Here is a 24684-nt window from a genome sequence, read left to right as displayed (position 1 = left end):
TTTTTATTTTTCAAATGGTCAAAAAACGAGTGAGAGGTCGGTGAGGTTTTGTTAACCTGCATTTTTTTTAGGTTATGATAAACGTAATCTGTTATTCTTCAGAGAACTTTTTAAACTGATATTTTCTTGGTATTCCAAAGTAGATAACACTAACAGAAACTCCAGATATTGAACATTATTTTCTGATTTAGAAAAGAAGTTTAGCAAAATGTGAGGGCCTATTGAACATATCCTAAAATTAGTATTTAAACTTTGAGTGGAATAAACTTCGAAACTTTTCCAAATATAAAGCATAACATTTTATCAAATTTAGCTGATTTTAGAGCCAAATAGAACGATTTAATTAAAATACAAATCAAGTTATTCTTTTTATATTTTTGTCCTAAAACCCCTAAAACGTATCGGATTTATAATCTGCGAATGTTTTAGGCAAGGTTCTGGGTTTTAACGAAGTTACAGAAGAAAAACTAATCATAAAATTGCGCTTATTTTAATTTATTAATGTCATAAATTTAAATGAAAATTTGATTCCTAAATGAACATTAAAAGACAACATAATTAAAGGTTATGTAATTTTTAACCCTACTTTCTCTTTCAATTTAACCTCTTTTTCAGTTCTGAAAATTTAAACTATGATATCTTTTTTCATTAATATGATTAATATTATTGACAAACTAAGAATGTCGTGGCTGTTTTTCATTTTTGTTTTTTTTTTTTAACAGTTTTCCAAAGCCTTAAAATTTTCCAGTCTTTGAAAAGTCGTCAGTTAAATCAGCATTTGTCGTAACTTCCTTTTGACAACTTTTCAGGAGACGAAATTTTCAGTTCAGCTTTTTTTTGCTTAAAAATTAGCCCCGAATGCGATACTTTTGAGTCAAAATAATAAAAGTGGCACTAATAAACTGTAAGTTAATTCGAGAAAATCTTTATAAAATGATTTAAAAACTAAGATATAGAGTCAAATGAAACACAATAAGATTTTATCGTAACTTCCATCGTTTACAAAGCCGTAACTTCCAATGCTTCCAATGTATGGAAATGATGGAAATCTTAGAAGTTATGACAATTTTTAAAAATGCATTATATCAATTTCATTTAGTCTGGTGATAATAAGTGTCTTTATTTGACTAAATTAGTCAGTTAAACTGTTATCCCTGTTATAAACTGTTATACATTTTATTGAATAAATTTTGTGCGCCGCGTTGTTTATTCTGTTTTGAATTAGGGTAAATGTCCTAATTCAAAACCTTTTCCAGACGGTTTAACTTTGACAGAAATTCAACACATTAACTTCAATTTTTTCTGAAAAGAATTACATAAATTTGCTCCTTGACTCTTCTAGAATGTTACTGTATAGTGAGAATTCTTTAGATATAATTTGAAAACTTCTTAAATACAAGAAAAATACACGAATGCAAAATGCTTCAATTGGAAACAAATTAAACCAAATGGAACCAAGGGAAAGTTTCTAATTGGAGACAAAGAGTGTAAGTAAAACCGCGACGAAAGGCTTCCAAAACTTTGTTGAGTTACTCCTGAGTGCAGGATTTTGAAAACTTCACGTACCGTTAACAATAAAGATTAGCATTTAATATAAGTAAAATTAGCCAGAAATATGACATAAATGTTAAACAAAAAGAATAAACAACAGTCACCTCATTGTGTTTTTCATTGAAAAATATGGTCGATCTATGAAAAAATTAAAGTTGAAAAGCTACACTTTTAATTTTTCTGATAAATTGACAAATTAAAATTTGTAAATATGAATGGATTTTCGCTTTATTTGGAGCAAAATTAACTAAATAATGAAACTGTGGTATAGAAAATATATAAATATAATAATTTTGTACTGTATTTATCGTGAAAACTATGATGTTTCCATTTGGAGTAGCGAAAAATTTCCATTTGGGGCATGTTTTGAATTAGCTTCATTTACACTAATGACAGATGGGCAGGGATTTTTTTTCATTTTTTTTCTCACAAATATTGAATTAAAATGATTTAATAGGGGAGACGAGCAAAAAGTCACAAATTGAAAATTGTTCATTTAGCAATGAATGTTTGCAAATAATAATTTTTTATTATTAATATTTTTCAATGAATAGGGGAGACTGGGGCAAAAAGTCACAAAGACCGAAGCAATTTCTGATGTCTCACGGCGAGAAGAAACGTCATTTCCATATCTCGCTGCTTGTAGATTGCATTGGTCAAGCGATTTACAGTCTCTTGTGTGTTTTCTTTTCTAAAATAACTTTAACTCTTTCCGGACCACAACATATCCAGCGAACGATTTTCAGTAAAACTCACTTTATTGTAAGTCTTAGTGGTCAAATATGATACTTTTGTAGAGAAAGAATTTTCTCCGCCTCTGGGAAATTGGAAAACTCATGGGAAGTCTCGTCCCCTAAAGAACGCAAAGGATACAAACTTGGACAAACTTCAATTTTCCAAAAGCCAATAATATCAATTTTGTGAATTATTTTTGCGTGTCAAATGACTCCTTTACAATGTTGATCACTAAAACAAGAAGAATTATTGACCAGTATCTTGTGGGATGTCCAGGAAGTGCTAAAAAGGACACCCAGCTCCTGCTTGCCAACAGATTCCTCAAAATATTTCACAGAATAACACTTTAACACACATTTCTCTCAACAGGATGTTATTGCAGACACATTAAGCTTTCTCAAGAGCCAAAAAAACACTTCCTGGACAATCAGAATTCACCAAAATCTGGAAGAATAGGAAAAACTTCCCCGAAAGCAATCTTTTTCGCTGCCAAATGTCAAAATTATCGGCCATATTGACAAAAATTTCGCTCCCGCTCGAATTTTCTTACAAGGTTGGTGTCAAAAAGCAAATGGCGGGCATTGGCGGGATAACCTTACATTTGACCTCAAGATTCATGCGGTCGAGAATTCCCATCAACTTTGAACAAGTTTTTTGAAAATTTAAGAAAAAATTGTTTTTCGAATTTATGTAATCTGTAATTGTTAGTTATTATACTTATTGGCCCCGAGAGGTTTTTCCTTATTCGGGTCTAGAAATATGAAAAAAGTCACAATATGTGCAAGGAAGCAGAAAATCGAAAATTCACGATTTTTGACCAAGAATATCTTAGCTCAGGAGTTAATTGGGATCCTGCAAAAAATATCCTAGATTTGGACATCCTTATAGTTTGTAATTATCCAGAAGAATCGGAATTTTATCGATTCTAAATAGTCTAAAAAAATTCTTTTTTCCATGGGTACCCAGAGTCCCAAAGGAGACGAAAGAGTTAAAAGCGCTTTTCTCCTTCAGATAGAGAAAACTGTGTTTTAAAAAGATGTAAGATGCAGAGGAATAAATTTCCTATGAGAATATGTTACCTAGCTATTTTTTAAATTTACGAAAGCTCGTAATAAAGCAAATCAAAATGTGATAATATCTAATACTTGGTACTATTTGCCCCAGCATTTTTGAAAATGGTCACAAAATTACCTTTTAGAAAACAGCTCGATAAATGTATTTCCTAGGAAAATGACTTTCACAAAGTTGTAGAAAGAGCATTAAATTTCCTATGAAACTGTACTAATTAGAAATTTCTGGTGCGCCAGGGCAGCTTGTAAAAAAATAAAATATCCGTTTTGTGACTCTTGCCCCAGTCTCCCCTATCGTATGATTAGTACTGTCTTTGGATATTTGGAAAAGTTTATGAACGTTTTATTGAGAAATATTACAATTTTGTTGCAAATTGCAAGCCACGCAAACCACGCAAATGAGCAAAAGAAGTTACGGCAAATGCTGATTAGAGAATATTTTGTATGGAAATTTGTCGTAACTTTTCCAAAAATGGAAATAAATTTTTATTATTAAAGTGCACTTACGATATTTTTTTTAATAACTTTATTGGGCTTATAAAAGTTTCTTTTTCTCAAGTGAGTATAATAAACAAAATTACGACGATTCTGAATATGTAATCTCATAATCGCAAAATGATGTTACGACAAATGCTGATTGAACTGACGAAGTGTTTAACGTTGAATTTGAATTTTGAATGTTTTTCTCCTACGCGTTTCTAGCGCCCCCATGCTGGGTGTGGTAAGTAAGTGAATTACTGTGAGTGTTCCGCAATTTGTGAAAATTAGTTGCGTGTTTTTTCAGCATTTTCTGCAATTTCTAACTCAAAATTTTAACATTTTGCATGATAGTGCTGCAAAATGGTTGAGAAAGCACCAGATTTTATAGATGTGACGGTGAGTAATATCTTCAATCACACAAAAAGAGCATTCAGGAAATTTAGTCAGGTTATGTTGGACTCAAACATCCTGCATTTTCTCCTATTTTGCAGGAAGTGCAGTTTAAATTGCAAAGTAGAGTGAGGATTTTCAGTGCTGATGTCAATACCAAGCCGAATTGCCAATTAGTAGCCACTGCAAGTGCTTTCGGATTGGTTTTTGTGGCGTCTCCACAGCCGGAACTCAAAGGTAAGGGATATTTTTGTATTTTACGGATTTCTGGTTCGTATTGAGGTTTATTGGGGGGTTTTTGTACAGTTATTCAGCTGTCGGCTCTCACGGGAGATAAAGCAGCTGATGAGGCAGTTCCCATAAGAACAATTCCCCTTCCCAGCGAAGCCACACAAATAGCTGTCAATTGCGACAATACGCTCCTGGCTGTGGATGTTGTTATCAATGGCATTACAATGATAATCCTTTATGCCATTCAATCCTTCCTGTCGCAGCACGTGAAGGCTCTGCACAATATCCGATTGTCTCCGGACAATGGAGTGCGATCCAAGCAACTTGCCTGGAATCCAACGATTCCGGGCGTCTTGGCTGTTTGTCTCGAAAATGGAGCCCTGTCGATGTTTGTGCTGAAAGATCAGGGTTTCGAATTTCACACTGTTGACAAGTCCCAAGCCATTTCCAGTGTTTGCTGGAGTCCCAAGGGCAAGCAAATTGTAGCTGGTTGTCCGGGTGGCAGGTTGATTCAGTACAAGCCCGACTTGAAGGCCATCCGGATCATTGAGTGTCCTCTAGATCAACAGTCCGGACCCCTTCAGGCTATCTCTATTCAGTGGCTGTCAACGTATCAATTTGCCGTGGCTTTTGCACCGGCTGAACCTTCCCCTCCTTGCCTCTATGTTGTCAATGCGCCCAAAATTGGCCAGATCTCATGCATCAACTACGAGGATATCTGCTACAGTGGCTCTGGTCCGAGGCAGACGCAAGTCTATCTAATTCATATTCTGCCCTGGAACACGCTTCTCGTGGCATCGGCTAACAGCATGGAAGTTGGAGTTCTGGCCACGAATGAGACTGGAGATGCTCCCGTTTGGAGACAGTGGTGCATGGTAAGTCGAAATCAAGGGGTAGATAACTGTTCCGCTCACGGTTTGCTCGAATGCCGATTTGTCGATTTCTTCCAAAAATGGCGCCAATTTGCCGATCTCTGGCCAAATTGTGCCGATCTGCCGATCCCCGCTCACAGTTCACTCTGGGAGCTACTTATTCACCCTTTGGTTAACCCTTTAAGGATGAGAAGGTCAAAAATCGAGGGACAGAAAAAGTCATGTTTTCTGACTTTTTAGAGCGAAACTTAACTTTAGATGCTCATAGGAAAAATTTTGTTTTTGGGTTACAGGTGACCCAATAGTCCTTAAAGGGTTAAAATCTCTCATCTGCAATTCTTCCTGAAATCCAAACTTGAACGACATCCCAACTATTGCATTACACGGAAAAAAACGGTCTTTACATTGTCGATATTAACCCATTACACTACAAAAAAATGAAAAAAACGTCCTTATGGCGCTGGCACACCTTTTCAATTGAGTAAAATTCAATCGATTGAAATTTTACCTCTTACTCTTTCAAACTGAAATTAGATACAGCTGTCTCTTTCTGTCAAATGAAATTTCAAATTGAAATTGAAAATGAAATTGAAATTTCAATTTTCATTTGACAGAAAGAGACAAACATATCTTATTTCAGTTTAAAAGAGCAAGAGGTAAAATTTCAATCGATTGAATTTCACTAAATTGAAAAGGTGTGCCAGCGCCATTACGATTGCGAAATGCTCCGAGTTCGAACGCTCCGAAAACTCCGAAAATTATTTCGCATTACAGTAGACTCTCGCTAATTCGGCTCTTTTAAGATCGGGCTACTTTTTAATTCGGGCAGCAGTTACATTTAAACAAGTTTGTTGACATTTTTCAAGTTTGACTATGATTATCGAATGAAACAAATATGTCCAAATTTGATATGCATTGCCTCAGTTGTGATGAGATTTTTTATTATTAAGATTTTTTACAGCAATTCACAAAAAGTATGAATATCTAAGCTGAATATGAGCACTCAGATGAACAAAAAATCGTTGCATTTCAAATAGTTTAATGCCCGAATTTCTCTCTAATTCGGGTGACATTTTGGTCACAAATGCCCGAATTTGAGAGAGTCTACTGTATTTAAAAAAGATCCGGAATAGGGTAAGTGTACCAAATTTCGGCCAGATTGCAATTCCGGCCACTTTTGTGCCTCGAATTTCCATGAATTTTTCATTTTTGCATACTTTGGAGATTTTACAATGCTAAAAATAACAAAAAAAGGTATCGCTTCGACAAACGCGATTATGTGAAAAAGACATTGGAAGAACTCTAGAAGGACAAAGAACTTTGAGAATGAAGGTGGCCAAAATAGGCCACCAAAGCTATGTGTACATTTTTATTCATTTTAAAATGTGTTAAGAATGATTTTAGAGAAAATAAAGATGATAAACTGTCTACAAGGTTTCAAGGAACACTGCTTAAGAAGACGTAACAAAAAAAATTCAATTTGTATTAAAAATATTACATTTCAAACTTAAGACCTTGGCGCTTAACAATGGCGAAATTTTGGCACAGTTAAGCGGTCTTCAGACTAGAGGCTTAGCCCAGTTCCCAAGGGTCTCAAAATCCTAAATAGCGAGCAATTTTATTGCTTTTTGAGAATCTATAGGTCTCTTATATTTAATAATACAATTCCAAGTTAAATTTTTCCAAAAAATCGTGATTGATAAAAAAAATTAGAGCAATTTAGCTATATGGCTAAGTCTTAGATCTGAAGCCCGTATATTACTCTATATATTTATATGTACCGATAACCGGTAAGAACAGGATTAGGTGTGTGCGGAATTCCAAGACCTTTTCAATGACCTCAAATTTTCCCCGATCGGTTAGGAAATACGCGATGTAGAACCTTTAAAACCCTCAACCACGAGAAAATACTTGTAGTTTCAATTACATTACTATTGTTTTTTATGTGCTTTGTGCTTTTAGTGAAGGATTTTAAGAAGTTCCAACCTTTTTTGAAATTTATAAAGCATATAAAAGACCATATAAAAACTCTTTAAAAACACTCGAAATGCACCTGACTAAAAGGTGGGTGTCTCGGCTCACCCGAAAGATTATCACCGAAAATAGTTTGTGTCTTAGCTAGCCCAAACGACCTACCACCCGAAAAACTGTGGGAGGTTTGGCTAACAAAATAGGCCTATTATCCGATAAATGTTTGATGTATTGTCTAGTTTTCGCTGATCACAGCGAATGGTCTGAAAATAATTATTATTTCAATTGAAAGAATTACCATATTTTTATTAAAAATATGCATTTTATATTTTACTTAAAGTATTTTTAATTAAGATTCTTTACAATCTCAGCTTTTGTGATCCGATGTGAAATTTTCAGATCGAGACCAAATTTTAAATTTAAACGTTTTGACACTCATAGATTACAAGTATCACTGGTCCCGTCCGACTGGTCCCGTCACATCCGTCTGGTCCCGTGCTGTCCGTACGGTCCCGTCCCGTTTATAATTGTCAAAACTTTAACCCGTGGGCGTCAAAATCATTGTAAATTCCACAAAAAGCGTTCAAAGAATCATGATAAAACAAGAGGGACTACAGCGAATTTGAGCAAATTTGCTTCATAATCAAACGTGAAAATTGTCAACAAAATTTTGCACCCGATTGAAAAAGACCCGATTGAGGGAGAGGCTACTGTAAAGAAAAGTTTACGTTGAGAAGGGGATCAAAGCCACTTTCGCACTTACGGTAGCTGAGATTCTTTACAGGCTACCTCTGAGTGCATGCAACTCAGGGTTCTTGCAACTCGGAATACTTGAAAATTGTTAATTAAAATTTCGTACAACAAACTGTTCTTGGAGGCAGAAACGGATAAGGACCCCGAGTAGTACGCACTTCGAGGTCGCCTGTAAAGAATCTCAGCTACTACTAGCTTATCTGGGCTTATCACTGGCTTTTTTGTTGCAAAGTCATCTTATTCGCTGATCCTGGTGACTGCCTGACAAAGTGTTTAGTATTACCGTAGCCATTAAACTGCCTCCGTTACTGCAAACAGAGGTTGATTACCAAATCTTTTGTCATTTATATTAGTAGGGCCTACCAGGAAGAGGTTATGCATCGAACCCGCCCTAACCCCTCGCGCCTCTCAATTAAGCCAAATAAATGATGTGCTGCAATCTAGGTACAAAAAATACTGAGAGATGAAATTAACTCTTCTTTTAACTGCCCGGCTAGATCCTCCCGTATAAAAGAAATATGCATCTAGGTAACTTCTAAAAGATTTACATCTGAAACCTATTCAAATTGTATCTCTATTTATGAAGAGCACATCGAAAATCCGAAGTCGATATTTCCTATCATTTGATTTCTACGTCCGTCGGTACCAAACAGAAAAACGAGAAGACTGACAAACACAACTTGATAAACAAAAGTAAAACCGCCCTGGGCATAGGAAATGCTCATATAGAAATATCCAAAAACCTAACTACCTCGAAATCCTAGGACCGGTTATCTACCTTTGTAATAATAAGAACAGGGAGATGTACTTAATCCATAAACCAAATGATAGGCGTCATGTTCGTATTATTGAGATCATAATATGTTTTCAGCTTGATGAAGCTAGAGCAGAGCTACCGCTAACTGCAAAGAAACAAGAGAGCTACCCGATAGGGTTTTCTCTTGAAACAGGTTGTACTCACCGACTAACCATCGGCGAGACAGAAATGCCTGTGATGCCAATGATTCACTTGCTTTCCACTGATGGTGTCTTGGTATCCTTCAATATCCTCAATACAATACAAAATGTCCCTGGAATTTGTTCTCCACCACGTCCACTACAAGACACAACGGGGCTAGGAGAGTTTGTTATGGCTGCTCCAATGCCAAAACCTCCACCCGTTCAGACTCAAGCACCACCAGTTTCCACTGGCATTTCCATGACAGCGTCAAAAGAGAGTGAACTCAATTTGTCGATGGCTCCTACAGCAGCGTCGACTCCTGTGATTCAGCAAAAGGCTAAACCAATTTTTGGGAATTCGGAGACTTTTAAGGCCCCAACGAGTGTTTTTGTAAGTATTGGGCAACAGTCTGTGAACAAACCTGTTGCGTCTTTTGGTGTACCGAATGAGAATGTGCCAAAGACTGTAAATACAACAGTGTTTGGGGGAGGTATAGGCGGTCAGATGACTGCGTTACCATTTGGAAGTGTTGCAAACACAGGTAAGGTAACTACTCCTGCTGCACCTGCTCCTGTTAAGGCTGCACCGAAACCTCAGGCCGCTCCAGTGTCTTTAGAACAGTCTAAACCGTTCATTACTGTTCCTCCGAATTATTCAGCCAGTCAGACAAGTGAAAGGAAGCCAGCTCCGGAGAAAAGTTCAGCGGTTATTCCGTTAGATGAGGAGAACAACGCTGTAATTCAGAAGATGATTGCTGAAGAAGTTCATGCATTCGAGAAGGATCTCAAAGAGATAACAAAACGCTCTCAGAACATTAGCACGCAGATCGGCAGTCAGGAAACTTTGTCTAGCATAACAAAGCAGTTGCGTGAGTTGACGGATTTGACCGATCAAGCTACTGAGAGCAATGATTCTCTAAGTGCTGATGTTAGACTCCTTACAATGTCCCTCAATGAGGCTTTCATGATGACAGCCGAGGCTAAGAGTAAGTGGGAAGTTGTGGCTAATCCTACGTACACAAACATCAACTTACGCAGTGGAGTGAATCAGACCAACAGGAGGCAATTGAGCAAATTGCAAGCCATGTTGACAAACAATCGAGTTCATCTGGAAGAGATCAATAAGCAAATTGACAGTACTTGGGTTTTGCATGAAGAGGAGAAGAAGCAGTACAAGAAGGATCGTATGAGAGTTCCTAAAATGGAAGTCATCTATCAAACAATTAATGTTCAACGAGAGATACTGATGGGACAACAGAAGAGGCTGAATGACATCAAGCAGAAGTTGGACATTAAGCTAACCAAGAAAACACCAAACATCCAGGAAATTGATTCATTGTCCGATTCGATAGTGTCACTAGCGCTGGTTGAACAAGTTGAAGCAGAAACTAAGAAACTTGGTCCAAACAAGATGAAAAAACTACAGGATCTTCTGAAAGGTCACACTGTACGTACAATTCATCCCAAGAGACCAGAAAGGAAAGGTATTAATTCGGAGATTGTACAGGAAAAGCGAGAAGCTGCTGCAAGAATTAAGACTTCACAGGCAGTTCAGCAAAGTCCACAACCAAGTATGCCAGCGCCTAGTTTTAGCTTTGGCGGTACGTTAAACCCCACACAACCTATAAAGGTTATCGATACAAAAGCACCACCTCCTGCTCGACCTGTAGCTAAGGCCAAGCCACCCACATCAAAATCTATACCGCAAACTGAATCCAAGCCACCAAGCTTCGTAGCAACGAAAGCTCCTTTGGGTGGTTTTGAAGCCAGTAAGCCGTTTACATCGACGGTACCATCAATCTTTCAGCCAAAAAGTGAAACAAAGGCTTTTACTTTTGGTGCCACTAAAGTAGAAGTCGAAGAAAAGAAACCGCCTCAGCAGGAAGTGGTGTTTGGAACTAAACCTACAATAGCAGTTACTACAAAGCCATCAATTGCAAGCCCCACAGTTGCAGCATTGCTTACCAAGAATGGTGGATCTAATGAGAATGCGAAGCGGGATGTTAAAGATGAAAAGTCATCCGAACAAACAAAGACAACACCGTTTTCTTTCAACATCCAAAAATCACCCCTTGGTGTATTCAATCAAGGCAACAAGGCTGGACCGGTTTTTGCTCCTGTTTCATCATCTGTTGCTGCCACGACTGCAACAACAAGTATTTTCAGTCAACTGGCTGCGGCTTCAAGTGTTCCGTCATCCACTTCCATTTTTAGTACTTTATCATCTTTTGGATCATTGGCTCAGACGGCTCAGACTGATAGTGTTGCAAAGAGTGATAAACCAGTAGCCGTTGCTACAACCGCTCCAACTACAGCGAACTTGTCATCAAGTACAGGATTCACCATAACTCCTATGGCAGCGTTGGAGGCAACTGTTTTGAGTACGCCTGCAACGACGACAACAGCTGCAGTGACAAAAGAAGCAGATGTACCGAAGAAAGAAGATACAGGATTCAAGTTTGCTTTTCCTATTGCAACTACTCCGTCTGCTACGAAAGAGACTTCAATATCCGTGCCAGCAGTTGTTTCAACCACACCATCCACTGCCGCTGCAACAAGTACAATCTCAAAGACTACAACAACAACTGTTACAACTAGTTCGTCTGCTTTCGATGCAGACAACTTGCTGAAGAATCTGTCTTTTTGTCAGCCAAATGTAGCAGAAAAAGCTCCAGATGAGAAGCCATTTTCTGTGTTTTCTCTTGGGAATTTTGGTGCCAGTACTGCCACAACAACAACTCCAACGGCAACTTCGTCAATTTTTGCATCAACCGCTAAAACAACAACCTCATCGATTTTCGGTGGGAACACATCAACTACGACAACGACTTCGGCTCAAGCTGCGCCTGTTACTTCTGCTGAACCCTTCAAAGTTTCATTTGGATCTATGACCATTACATCAACGCCCGTATCGAGTGTTGCTCAGACTACAACAACAACCACGTCGCCACCTGCGGGTTTCTTCAGTGGAGTTATCAAACCTGATCCTCAACCATTTGGTGCTCAATCAACTGCAACTACAACAACTGTTGCTAGTCCTTTTGCCAGCCTCACAACATCTTCTGCAGCATCAACCAGTCCTTTTGGTGGTACTTTAGCAACTACAACATCAACGAGTCCTTTTGGATCGAGTGGTGGATCACTTTTTGGATCATCTTCGGGCTTTCAAGTTCAATCTCAGAATGAAAATTCGTCAGTTTTTGGAACACCAAATAAGAGTTCAACTGGTATATTTGGTGGTAGTAGTGTTTTCGGTCAACCAAGTACACCATCATCAACTGGAAGTATCTTTGGTGGTAGTATGACACCAAATACTGGATCAAGTATTTTTGGAGGAGGTGCAACTACTCCTACTACATCCACTACGTCTGTTTTTGGTGGAGGATCAGTTTTTGGTGGAACACAAGCAGCACCACAATCTTCGGTTTTCGGAGGCGGAAGTACCAATAGTAGTACTCCATCATCTGGATTTGGTTTTGGTCAGCAGCAACAGCAGACAAGTTCTGTCTTTGGATCACCTTCGGCATTTGGTGGTGGTAGCTCCTTTGGGTCGCCGTCTGGAGCATTTGCTCAAGGAGGACCTTCAGTGGCACAAACTGGTTTTGGATCACCAAATGCTTTTGCGAAACCGACACGTAAGTTAAAAAAAAGTAGTTTTTTTGAGACGCTTAAATAATTTATTATTTAAATATCTTACATAAATATAAATTTCAAGAACACTTTATTATGAACATTTAAGATGTGTTGAATTTTCTTGATAAATAAGAATCTAATCTAAATAGTGTGGTAATTTTTAATAAATAAAAAAGAACTTTGTGAGAAATATCAAAAGGGCAGGGTTAGAAATAGATTTGTTTGATATAGCTCTTTATCACAAATAGTTTAGGACTAAAATCAAAAGATAGCCAGCTGTCTTTTGGTAGATGTAGTGGAAACATTTAGTAAATTAGGGAAAGGTTGAAAAAAAGAAATAAGGGCACCCCTGTAATAGTTAGCACATCGAATTTTAAAATTGACATTTAAAAATTTACTACTGCAGCGGCTTTTGGAGCTGCACCCACATTTGGTGGTCCTCCGACATTTGGTTCATCACCAACTTTTGGCGGAGCAGCAACATTTGGGTCTCCTCTCAAATCAACAGGATTTGGATCATTTTCATTGGAAACTAACAACAGTAAGTTTTGATAATAAATACTTTTTGGATTACTTGTAAATGAGGTTAAGGCGCTATAAATTAACAAATATAATTTTTGTAGCTTTTTCAGCGCCAACCAATCAGCAAAATAATTTGTTTGCAGCTCTTGGATCATCAGATACGGGAATGACTTTTGGGAATCTGGCACAGAACAACAATGCCAATCAGGCAAAAATGCAATTTGGAGGGTGAGCTGAAAATTTGAACATTTTTCTTTCAACCTAGATTTTAGTTGCTATTGATTCCTCTTCCTCTCTGTTCTTGGTTTTTCAGTTCGGCATTTTCCACTTGGCGTCAGTAAAGTTAAAATTTATTTCTTCCCCATAAATCTCCCCTTGAAAATCACATGGATAATAAATTCTCCTCGCTTCAGTCGAGTAATGGATGCAATTTGTTGATGAAGACCACATCGAGGTTGTTGTTCTTAATGAAATTGCGAATGTGACCACAGTCATCGGGACAGTGGACATTTAAGTACTGCAGTGTCTCATGTCGCAGTAGCAATTGTTCGATTCCTGTGCGACTGAACCTGTAGCACGAGGAGATGGTAATTTCCAAGATGATGCGGAATGTAAAGTGTTTCAGGAGGAATTCGTCAATGAAGATGGCTTTGTCATGATCGCGATGCGTTAGCGTGATGCTATGCAGGGTATTCTGGGCATTCTGCAGGCAGAATAGCATTACATAGGGAAAGTTGATGGAGGTACACCCTAGTTCGAATAATTCCATGTGATTGAATTGGTTAAAGTTGGGTGGTGGCCCAATTTGTTGAAGGTCATCGCTGTAATTGAGAATGGTCAAGTGCTTCAACGCCGGACACTGCTGCCCAATTGTGAGTAAATGGTGGAATTTCAGGGGTTCGTGATGCTCAGCGATATGTAGGAACTGAAAGGTAAGCGTTTTGTAACTAAAAGATTGTTTCAGGAAGTCTCCTTTCGAAATGGAACCTAGCCCTAGCGACGGCGCCCTATATTGTAAAACTGAAGAGGTTCTTGGAATTTAGAGTTTTTTTGTTCTACTTCTTAACTTGATCGCTTCGACAAATATGTGGTCGCTATTGTCTATTACTTGGGGTTGCGGGGAAACAACTCCGTCCCGTTGTACTAGTACAGTGAGTCACAAAATTTACTACGGAAACTCGTCAACGCTCAGCCAAAACTGTTGCGTACCTCTGCACTTGCCCTATCTTTTCCGTAGCAGATTACGCAGCTAAAGTGTGGGATAGGTCCGCGCACGCTAAGTAAGTTGACGTCGCTCTTAGTTAGTGACACCGCCTGTATTATAACAGGATGCTTAAAAAGCACTCTGGTGGACAAACTATCCCTTAGCAGGAATTGCTCCACGACGGGTGTGGAGACAAATCATTGTAGTAGTCGGTTCTTCTACAATAGTCCTAACGGTTAATTATTTGAAAGTTGTATGCCATTTCCCTTCATGACAGCACCACAGAAAGGGAATGCGAGGGGGGAAGAGAGGCAGTCGAACTAAGGGAATGCCTGCTTCCTGGTGGTGATCAAGACTGGAAGACATGGAAGTTTCTCAATCGTTTGAGAAGCGACGTAGCGCACTCAAAAGACAACAGACGGCGATGCAGATTATCCGAATGCGACTGTGGGGTGATCCCAACCAACCCCCACTTGATGTCGGCAAGTCCGACATCAAGTTGATGCTCCGACTGGGTGTGTTGAAGCGCTGCAGGGTTATCGCTTTGAATCGCGGAGAATGACGAGGGGTAGTTCAAGAGGCCTTGTCCCTCAATGGGACGTAGCGTCACCTAAGTAAGTCAGTCCGCTTGCCATTGACGTGGTCCGTTTTTTGACAAGACAAAAATTGATTCTTCCAACACGAGATATAGACATTGTAAAAATGGTTACCTTGTAATACAAATATTTCGATACGATTAATAATAATAACGTAGCTACGTAGTTAAAGCCGCCTCAAAGACCACCTCGACGAAAAGGCGACCAATGAGCAAGAGATACTTTGGGCTATAGCCTCAGTGGATCAGTTGGCCGAGTAGTCTCTCTATGACTGCGGACTCTCGGCAGCAGCAGATTTTTCAGCAATCGTATTTCATTTATTCATTCATTTATTTATCATCTCTCATAGGTCATAGTGATTTATAATAATATGTGAATACAAAACAAGATTTAAGAATCTAAGAATCAATTGTCAAGACCATGTGGGAGAGAGAGAGAGAGAGAGAAAAAACCCCCTGTCAAGCCAAAGTGGCTGTTCGATAGATTGGGAAAAATCCTTATTTACAGGAACAGAAAAAACTAATTTGAAATTATTTCGATAATGAAATTATCGAATTAGTCCAGTGAATGAATAAAAAAAATGAATGCCAATGCATTGGCAATGAACCGCTTGAAAACAAAAGAGGCTGGTACAGATACGAGTTCGGCATGAAGAGATCTGTCATTACAAAAACACATTCACTGCAACTGATCTAATCAATACTGATTTGCCGCAATATAGAAACGGCACTGTGTATGTACCTCATGCACACAGAAGCCGACATCTAGATACTGGAAGACCGCTTTGGGGGTTAAATTGGAGAAATGAGGAGTGCATAATGGGCCTAAATAAGTAGCCTGGATGCAGCGGAACCGGTAGTTTTAAGCCGACCCATAGGCAAATCTTAATCTTACACTGAGCTAAACAACCTGATCTTAGACGTATTAAGTAAATCCGGGAACCAGATGGTAACCAAATGGACAAAAGAGACCCCGAATCTCAACAAAAAACAGTTAAAAACGCTAAGTGACCTGCTTCCGCTACACTATGTTCTGGGCTCTCACTTAAAATGAAGCTAGTCATAAGCCTAGATTAGCTTATTGTAGGTGAGATTCTTAACGTGAGCTAACTCGGAATGCATGCAAATTCGATTTAGAGCTGAAATTGTGAGTCGCCATTCAGTTATATTAAATCAAATTCGTGAAATTATGCAAATTTTGTATTTAAACCAAAATATTAAGGATTTGGATGAACTGACAGAAAAGTGATATATGGGTGAAATGTAGACCAGAATGTTTTCTATAATTTTTGTCGAAGAACTTGATCTCATCAATTACACAGAAGCCGCGATAATCGGGGTTGTTTGTTTCTGAACTCGTTTTCTCGACCAGAACGCCCCAAGTGTTCATTTGATGAACTTCAACTATATCAAAGAATTGTTGTATTTTGTGGGACTTTCCATTTAAAACTCTATTTTAAGTGTCTTGGTGGAGTACAAGCAGTCAAATTGGAATCTGAGTGATTTCAAAGCGTTATTAAGGGAAAAGTCCATTTTTTCACACTTAAACGGCAAAATCGGAAGGATAACGTAGTCTGAGAGGAAAATGATGTATTGACGAAATATAGATCATCAAAATAATCATCAAAATCTGTTAAGCACTTGTCGAGATAATTGAGGTTATGTGATATTGAGCAATTTACACTATACAATAATAATTTAATAAAGAATAGAATTTTTTATTTAAAAAAAAGATATCAAAAGGAAAAAAAACAGACGGAGCCAGGGATCCGACCCGTGGCACTCCCGTTGAACGTCCTGTGCTGTACCGCTGAGCCAGCGCTGCATGCAGTCTCATTCGAATTTTCTTTATTATGTGCTGCATATTTTCAACTTGGGGAATTAAAAAAAAAACTAACCGAATTTCGCACTTTTTGAATATACCATTTAATTTGATGCCTTTCTTTGCGTAGTTGAGCAAAGCCCCAGATTTATATGAATTTGATGACTCGAGTACTTCCCTTGTAAGGCCCATAAAATTTGAGCCCGATCGATGTCATAGGGGCGGAGCAATCGAGAAGTCAAAAAAGGGAACTCAAACCGTAAGTCGATATCTTTCTTAGTTTAGGAGCTATGGAGCCGGCCGGGAAAGTAAAACGGTTGTCAGACTAGAGGTATCCCAGTTCCCGAAGGTCTCAAAATTCTAAATAGCAACCAATTTTATTGGTTTTCAGAATGTAATAGGCCACTTACCCTTAATAATATCGTAAGTCTAAGTTTTCCGAAAATTCTTGACTGATAACATAAGAAATTAAAGAAGTTAAGCCATATGGCTAAGCCTTAGGTCTGAAACCCGTATAACTTAGCCATCCGTAAAAATCGTTTAAATTCGTAATCAGGAAGTGGCGAAACACATTTTGGCAAAGTTTGGGCCCGATAGGAGGACATGAAATTTTAGTAGAATTATAGTGTAGGATTGTTAAGAATCTCACCTAATAATGCAACGAATTGAGAACATACATTAAGAACAGTGGAGCGGAGTTTAGAGACCCAAACGAGGTTCGAAAAGAACGTTTTGTCTGGGTCTTTGTGAAGGATCAAAATTGAAATTAATTAATGAAATTTAAATTTAAATTAAATAAAATAAAAGTAAGTTTCAATAAATAAGAAACGCAAACAAAAGAAAAAAACAAACAAAGGAGCCACGCCAAAATTCAGAGAGGGGACCGAGTGAGACCGACGCGCGGTAATGAGACTTAAGAGTTAGTTTAGAATGGGAGCAAAGTCAAAGCAGCCGCCCACGAAGGAACAGGACCCTGACCACCATCCACCCTACCAAAGGTGTACCCCGCAGCGGAGAATCTTCAAAAATCGCAAGCCAGTCAGTTCACATTTTGCTTAATAATTGGGGAAAACAGAGAATCTAGAGATTTTCACTGTATTGCCGCAGGGGTTGAGGGCAACGCTAAGACGGCGGTGGTCCCAGGAGAACAACCAAGCTCAATCTTGAATTATGAATTGTATAAATAATACCAACCTGGAGATGTGCTCCAACAGCCGTAAAAAGTGTATTCGCGAAGCGATTGCAGTTGAAATTGATAATCTGTAACCCAGTGAGTTTCGGACGGAAGAGGACGATCTGCTGCAGGACATCGTCGTGGTATTCGTTATTAAAGAAAGTCAGTGAGAGATTTTCCAACCCCGTACAGAGGCGCAGAATCTCTCCCATCGTCTCTCCAGTGGCATTGAAGTGTTTAACGAGCCGGAGATTTAAACTATCCACAGTCTCCATACCCTTCCCAATGACACTTCCAAGATCGGAATATGTAATGTTCTCTAGAGTCTTTACGCTCTGGAGGAGTTTTCTCAGTCCATTGTATGTTATACTGGTCTGAATGCCACGGGATTGACTCCGAGGCTCATTGACCACCAGAATTCGCAGTTTCTGGCATTCACAGAGATGTTCAAGTCCAGCATCTGTGACTGAAAGGGAAAAGGCTGCTGCATTGAGGCCAATACGCATCCTTTCATAACGACAAGTGGCATTCAGTACTTCGAGATTTGGGCAGCACCTTGGCACAAATCGGAGAATGTAGTCTGTGCAGGAGAGTGAAAGATTGAGAAACACCAGATTTTGGAAGTACATTGTGAATATTGATTCCCAGTACGACAGAGGCAACATGATGTTCTTGACCTTAAACTTGCGGCAATCGGGACGTAGAAGGAACATAAAGTACATACGTGATGTGCCATCTTGACGTTCCATCAACTCCTCAAGGATCCTATGAGTACCAGGGAACACGTAGGTCACCATGGCATCTTGGAATAACAGTGAAAATCTTACCTGGCGGATAAATTTTCTGTGATGTATGAATTGACTTGGGCTACCAATTGTGATCGATTTCGCACGGCACTATCTATGTCAAGAGTGTCTGCACATTTCCACAAAGTGCATTGAACCACAGCAAAAGCTCTATTGTACAGACTACTAACAGTTTTATAGCGTGGCATTTTAAATTAATAAGTGAAAATGCTTAATACTTTTCACTGGGTTTTGACTTGCAAAATCAAAATATTTTGATGCGCCATGACAACTTTTCCGAAAAAAAACAGCTGTCATGGCAATCAGCGCCATCACACTACTCAACTGAGAAATATTTTCCGGAATATAAATGAGGTCTTCTATGCTTACGGGTTTTGTGATTCTTCTGTAAACCATGCTACATTTTTAAAAAGCATTGTCTACATCATAAACGTTTTATTATCTGATCATTGAAAAAAAATAAGAACACCGAAAAATTAAATGTCTCAATAGCAGTTATAGGATTTTTGTTAAACAAAATATATATAATAATTGTAATGATTATAATTATTTCACATGTTAATTTTGGATTGCCTCTTATTTACATTTTATTGGTTATTTATAAAAAAGAATTATAGATTACAATAATTAATTACATTTTACATTAAATTATGACAATTTTTATAGTCTGTTTTAGATCTTTTTAGTTTACTATTATTTAAATGCCTTTAATAATGGTGGCTCAACGTTCCATAGAGGAACTTATGCCTCCCGCAAGGGGATTTCGGAACATCCATTATTACTTTTCTTATACAGGGACGGGGTTTTCAGTCGCAAACCCCATTTAATCAGTTGCAGTGCAGCTCACTGGATGCAATTTAAATACCTTTAACGCCAGAAAAAATCCTGGTGACCTAAAGGTGATTCGAATCCGGGACACATGCATCATAGAGCGAGTGGTCTACCACTTGATCCATTGAGTTTTTTTTTTTAATTTTACTTAACTGCCTGGATTTATTTTTAGTTCTACTGAAATCCCAATCCCAAGTATTAGACTTTATTGTGGAGAATTTATTCTCACTAAATGCTCCTCCCACCTAGGATGATTATCTAACGGATGAAGCATTTTAATTCAGAAATGGTATATTTTTCTTAAATTCTTTCTAATTTTTAAGTCTTAGATCCCACAAAAATAAATATAACACGAAATGGTAGGCACATGTGCAGAGAATATATTTTTATAGACTTTAAAATGTTACTGGTGTTACAAATAGAAAATTTCTCAGAAAAATTCACAAAATTGCGAATTTTACGTCTTTTTCATATAGGTTTTAGGAACTGTTATCCTCGTGCAATCATTATAAATTTTGAGCCAATAACATAACATTAGATACTCTTTCATTTGGTAAAAGTTTTAAAATGATTGCATTTGGTTTTATACTAAAAATAAAAAATCACTTAAGAAAAAATATACCATACTTTTGTACGGAAAATGTATGAGAATGCTCCGCCCTGCCTCCCGCTAATTACTGAATTTTCCAAAAAAAAAAAAAATCTGGAAATTTCCAACTATCAAATTATAATTTGACTTTAAACTTTAAACACGTCTTATTTTGTTATATTAAGTTAAATATATTATAACTTCCATCATTCGTCCTGAAAAGTATCGGATTAATTTGTTTTTAACCCTTTAAGGCCGATTGGAACCCAGGTGTCCTAAAAAAAATCCTATATCCTCAGAAAAAAAGTGGGAAACATTTCTGTTTTGTATAAAATATAAGATTTTCTAAAGGTCATATCAATAAAAACTTCCATAACAATCTTTTAAAAATCACACTAATAATTATATATCCGTAATAGTGAGTCTATATGAAAACAAAAGTTTTATAATTACTGTGGAATAAGTTCACTTGAAACAATCTGTAATTATCCCTCGGGTGAAAGTTTGAACTTATCTCCGCCCCATCCGGTGTGCTGTATAAAAGACTCATCAAGAAAGGACGGATACCCCAATAGAAAACGTATTGTTCATTCAATATTATTGTAATACTAGTGTGACCGAAGATGTTGGAAGAGAATCACAATCTTCTAAAGAATTTCATTTTCACTTACTACAACATTTGGCGTTGTGAATTTATTCCTGATTTTCAATGGAAGATCGTAAAGTGTTTAAAAATATTGATTTATCCAATTAATTTAGTTTTTGGAATGTTTTGCATCGTTTGGCATTTAGTTTTTCAAGTACGGGATTATGGATATGATCTGGCCCTATCAATTATCTATTTTATTGGTATTTATCAGTGCACTGTAATTTATTATGAGATTATGATTAAGCATAGAGAGCGGATCTTTGCAATGCTTCAATTTTTCGACAATCTTTTGAAAACGACAAATCCATTGATTTCTCCAATTAGGAAGAAATATCTGTTGTCTAACATGAAACTAGGTATCAAATGGACAAGGTAAATGGCAAATAATAATTTGAATTACAATAAAAGCCAATACATTATTATAAATTATTTTTAAGGATCTTCTTGTTCTACATCAGTTTCACGGGAATAAGTGTAAACACTTTTCATCTCTATATTACAAATTTTTCCGCTCCGATGCTTTTCACTCTACCTGGCATACGAAAAGAAAGTATCTTATTCTATCCCTTGAATGTTTTCTATGGTACATTTTTCTATTTTGCAATCTTAGCATGTGCTACAGCTGCTGACGCTGTAGTTATGATCATGATACTCTATTTCAAATCAGAATTTAATTTTTTGGCTGAATTTGTAGTACAACTGGATGATGTTACAGTTGCCAGAAACAAATCATCCGATACGCTAAGGATCATATACGAAACCCATTATATAACTTTGCAAAAAATTAAAGAACTTACTCAGATTTTTTGGCAACTTTATTTTCATAAACTTTTTGCCATTATGATCTACCTTTGTTGTACTCTTTATATATTTCAATCCCTTGATTCATCAATTTTCATTGCTGTGCTCATAGTATTTGCCATGACATCCCAAATCTTTATCCTTTGCTTTTTTGGTCAAGTTATTCAAAATTGCTCTGAGTTACTGTACGATAAATTTTCCATGGCCAAGTGGTATGAGATGAAGTTATCGGATCAGAAAATATTCCTCTTTATGATAAAGAGTCTTCAGAAACCAGTGCGGATATCTACTTTTGGATTCGGAGACATCTCGATTTATACATTTGTTCAGGTCAGAAAAGAACTGAAATTTTATTTTTGCATATTTAAATATTTAACAAAGTATTATTTTTCTTTTAAGATTTGCAAAGCGGCAGGAAGTTACGCTGCCATTCTTTACACTGTGCTTAACTGATTTTACCTAATTAAACAAAAATGAGCTTAAAATTTATATTGTTTTATGTTACTGTATATCACCTAAAGGTAAATATTGGTATGAAATATAGATTAAATAAATCAGTAACAAAGTAATTGTTGAAGTTTAGTACAGTTTGAACCAGCATCTCTTAAAATTATAAAATTACAGCGTATAATGAGTATATTCATTGTACAAAGAAAGTTAAAAAGAAAAAAACATAGCTACGGCGAATAGGTTTGAATTTTATATAAAATTTCAATAATAAAAACATCAAACGTCTTCAATAAAAAATAATTACTTTCTTTTCCAAGGATGAAGTTTTGATATTGAAAATTCTATAGAACATTGCTTAGGCCAGAGGTGTGCAAGAACTGTTGGAAACCGAATAAACGTCAAAATAAGTTTATTCTGATAGTGTTTTGACCATTGACGTACATGTTTCATTTGACGTTTATTCGGTTTCAACGGTTCTTCCACGCCTCTGGCTTAGGCTAACAAAAACACTATAAAGTCAGTTTTGGCCGTTTTGGCCATGTTTTTAATTTCTCAGTCCCATAAAAAGAATAAAAACTACATTTGAGAGATTCAACCATTGTCCAGTGAAGAATTTATCTCTTTCCAAAACTCACCATCACACGCTAGTTCCTTTAATTATTCACAGATCTCCTAAAAAAGACTGAATATATTACATAATTTAATACAAAAACTTCCAAGATTACGAGATATACTATTTACTTTTCGTACAAATGACGTTATTTCTCTCCTTAACTCTACAGGGAGGTGAGTCACTGAAGACATAAAAATAGAAAATTATTTTTTCTGAAAATTTGAGGGAAAATATAACTTTCTAGTCAAGAAAATTGTTTTTATTTTTAGGTAGTAGATTATGCTGATGATTCAGTGTTCCATAAAAAAATGTGATTTTTTTCTGACAAATTGGTAGATATTTTGATTAAAATAAAGCATTTTCCGGCGCCTTATATGCACTTGTGACCTATGCGATCTATTTAAAAATCTCCATTTTGTTGAAAACATCTCACAAAATGTGTAGATGAATTAAGGAACTCTTTGTGTGTCAGCGTATTGTCGCTCAAATATCGCTTTAACACTAAACCTACCGACCGTTTTTGGTCGTTTTTCGGTCAAATGAGAAACCGCGGTAGGGCAGGCAGGATACTCAACAAATTTGTCTTGGAAAAGAGCAAAAAATTAAAATTTAAACACTGAAAAATATATTACATGCATACTTTAAAAAAATCATAAAGTTTTATAGTGACATTGTACCGTTCAAATATGTGTTATTTTTAAACCGGTCAATTTGACAGGGTCTTGGTGGGCTTAGTGTTAAACTACAGTTCATCAGTAGTTTGTGTCCGTTCCTAGGAGCTGTTACCTTGCTGTTTTGCACTCAAGGCAGTTTGATGAAGGATTCAGTGGCAGCGTCAAAGACCATGATCTCTAATACGTACTCATAGAGTCTAGTAATATTGTTGTTGATAGGCTTAATTACTCCTAAGCCTATGTACCGGCAGTTATATAAATATCAGAGTGTAAATTATTGATCAGGATCACACTCACACTTGTCAGCTCTTTAGGGGAAAATGGGACACCTTTGAAATTGGCTTTTTCACCTATTTTTAAATAAAGTTGAGCCTTATTGTAATATAATTTATCTGCACAAACAGATTGAGAAGCTAAATTACATTATGATATGACTCAGTTGCACTTAAACATATGAGAAAAATCCCAATTTAAAAAGTGCCCCACTTTCAAATGTAGCCCACTTCCCTCTAGTAGCCGAGAAAAATCCACTCGCATACCCCGGATGCCGATTCAAAGACCTCTATAACGATTCCTTAATAAACAATCGTTTCACGTGCTGTGCTTATGAATACGCAGGGTTACGAGTGAATTTGCCTTGGTCACTAAAGAGCTAAGGCTACTAAAGGATGCGAGTGTGATTTAAATAATTTGACCTCAGTTCATGTGGTCCTTGTAGCAGGGGACTGCGTGTATCATTTTGAATTTGAATTTGAAAACAAATTGTTGACTGGTCGTTTCATCAAGATAAATTGAATAATTGTCAATCTTTTCAGAAATACTATTAGTATTTTACATCATTGTTGTTCATAAGCGGAGAATTTCAGGAAACCGCTTAAAAAAATTGGAAGTATAAAAAATAAATAAAATCAATTATGAATTTGAGAATTTATTAAAAATTCGCCATTTTTGAGCTTAAATATTTACTACATATCAAATAGCTAGAGTCTTGCAAAAAATATTTTAGATTCCTTCAACCTTCTGCTTTACAAATATGTACAGACATAAGAAAAAAAATAACTTTAGGTAGTCAGAAAAAATTATTTTCTTTATGGGACACCGGCATTCCAATCGTCCTTAAAGGGTTAAACAAATTCCCTATGCTTGTGTATTGACCTCTACACACTAGAGAAATTTATTTCAGACAATTTCAACAATGATGATACCCAAAATCAGGAATTTAGGCATAAAAATTTTGATAGAGAACATGAAAACCCCAGGATTATTGAACCTTTGGTATTTTATTTATTTTTGAGATGCTCTCTAATTTCCGTTTCAAATACAATAGCT

General features: G+C 36.9%; 2 protein-coding genes across 3 annotated transcripts; one reads left to right on the top strand and one right to left on the bottom strand.

The window, feature by feature from the left end:
* Positions 1-4070: 4070 nt before the first annotated feature.
* Positions 4071-13572, top strand: LOC129807027 (nuclear pore complex protein Nup214). Of its 2 annotated transcripts, none has more exons than XM_055855974.1 (7): positions 4071-4232; positions 4328-4463; positions 4533-5332; positions 8925-12627; positions 13104-13166; positions 13249-13375; positions 13461-13572. In XM_055855974.1, the coding sequence occupies exons 1-7, from the start codon at positions 4197-4199 to the stop codon at positions 13486-13488; spliced, it is 4893 nt and encodes a 1630-aa protein (XP_055711949.1). In that variant the 5' UTR covers positions 4071-4196; the 3' UTR covers positions 13489-13572. The 2 variants fall into 2 exon arrangements, with proteins under 2 accessions (XP_055711949.1, XP_055711947.1); XM_055855972.1 differs by having other exon boundaries at positions 13032-13166.
* LOC129807065 (uncharacterized) lies at positions 12647-19073 on the bottom strand. Its single transcript, XM_055856072.1, has 3 exons — positions 18770-19073; positions 17963-18707; positions 12647-14072 (listed from the first exon to the last, which is right to left on the bottom strand). Exons 1-3 carry the CDS (start codon positions 18934-18936, stop codon positions 13557-13559), a joined length of 1428 nt encoding a protein of 475 aa, XP_055712047.1. The 5' UTR covers positions 18937-19073; the 3' UTR covers positions 12647-13556.
* Positions 19074-24684: the final 5611 nt, after the last annotated feature.

Source organism: Phlebotomus papatasi, chromosome 3, assembly GCF_024763615.1.
Source record: "Phlebotomus papatasi isolate M1 chromosome 3, Ppap_2.1, whole genome shotgun sequence".
Taxonomy (NCBI): domain Eukaryota; kingdom Metazoa; phylum Arthropoda; class Insecta; order Diptera; family Psychodidae; genus Phlebotomus; species Phlebotomus papatasi.
The sequence above is the reverse complement of the archived record's forward strand: the minus strand, read 5'-3'. Positions and strand labels throughout refer to the sequence as shown.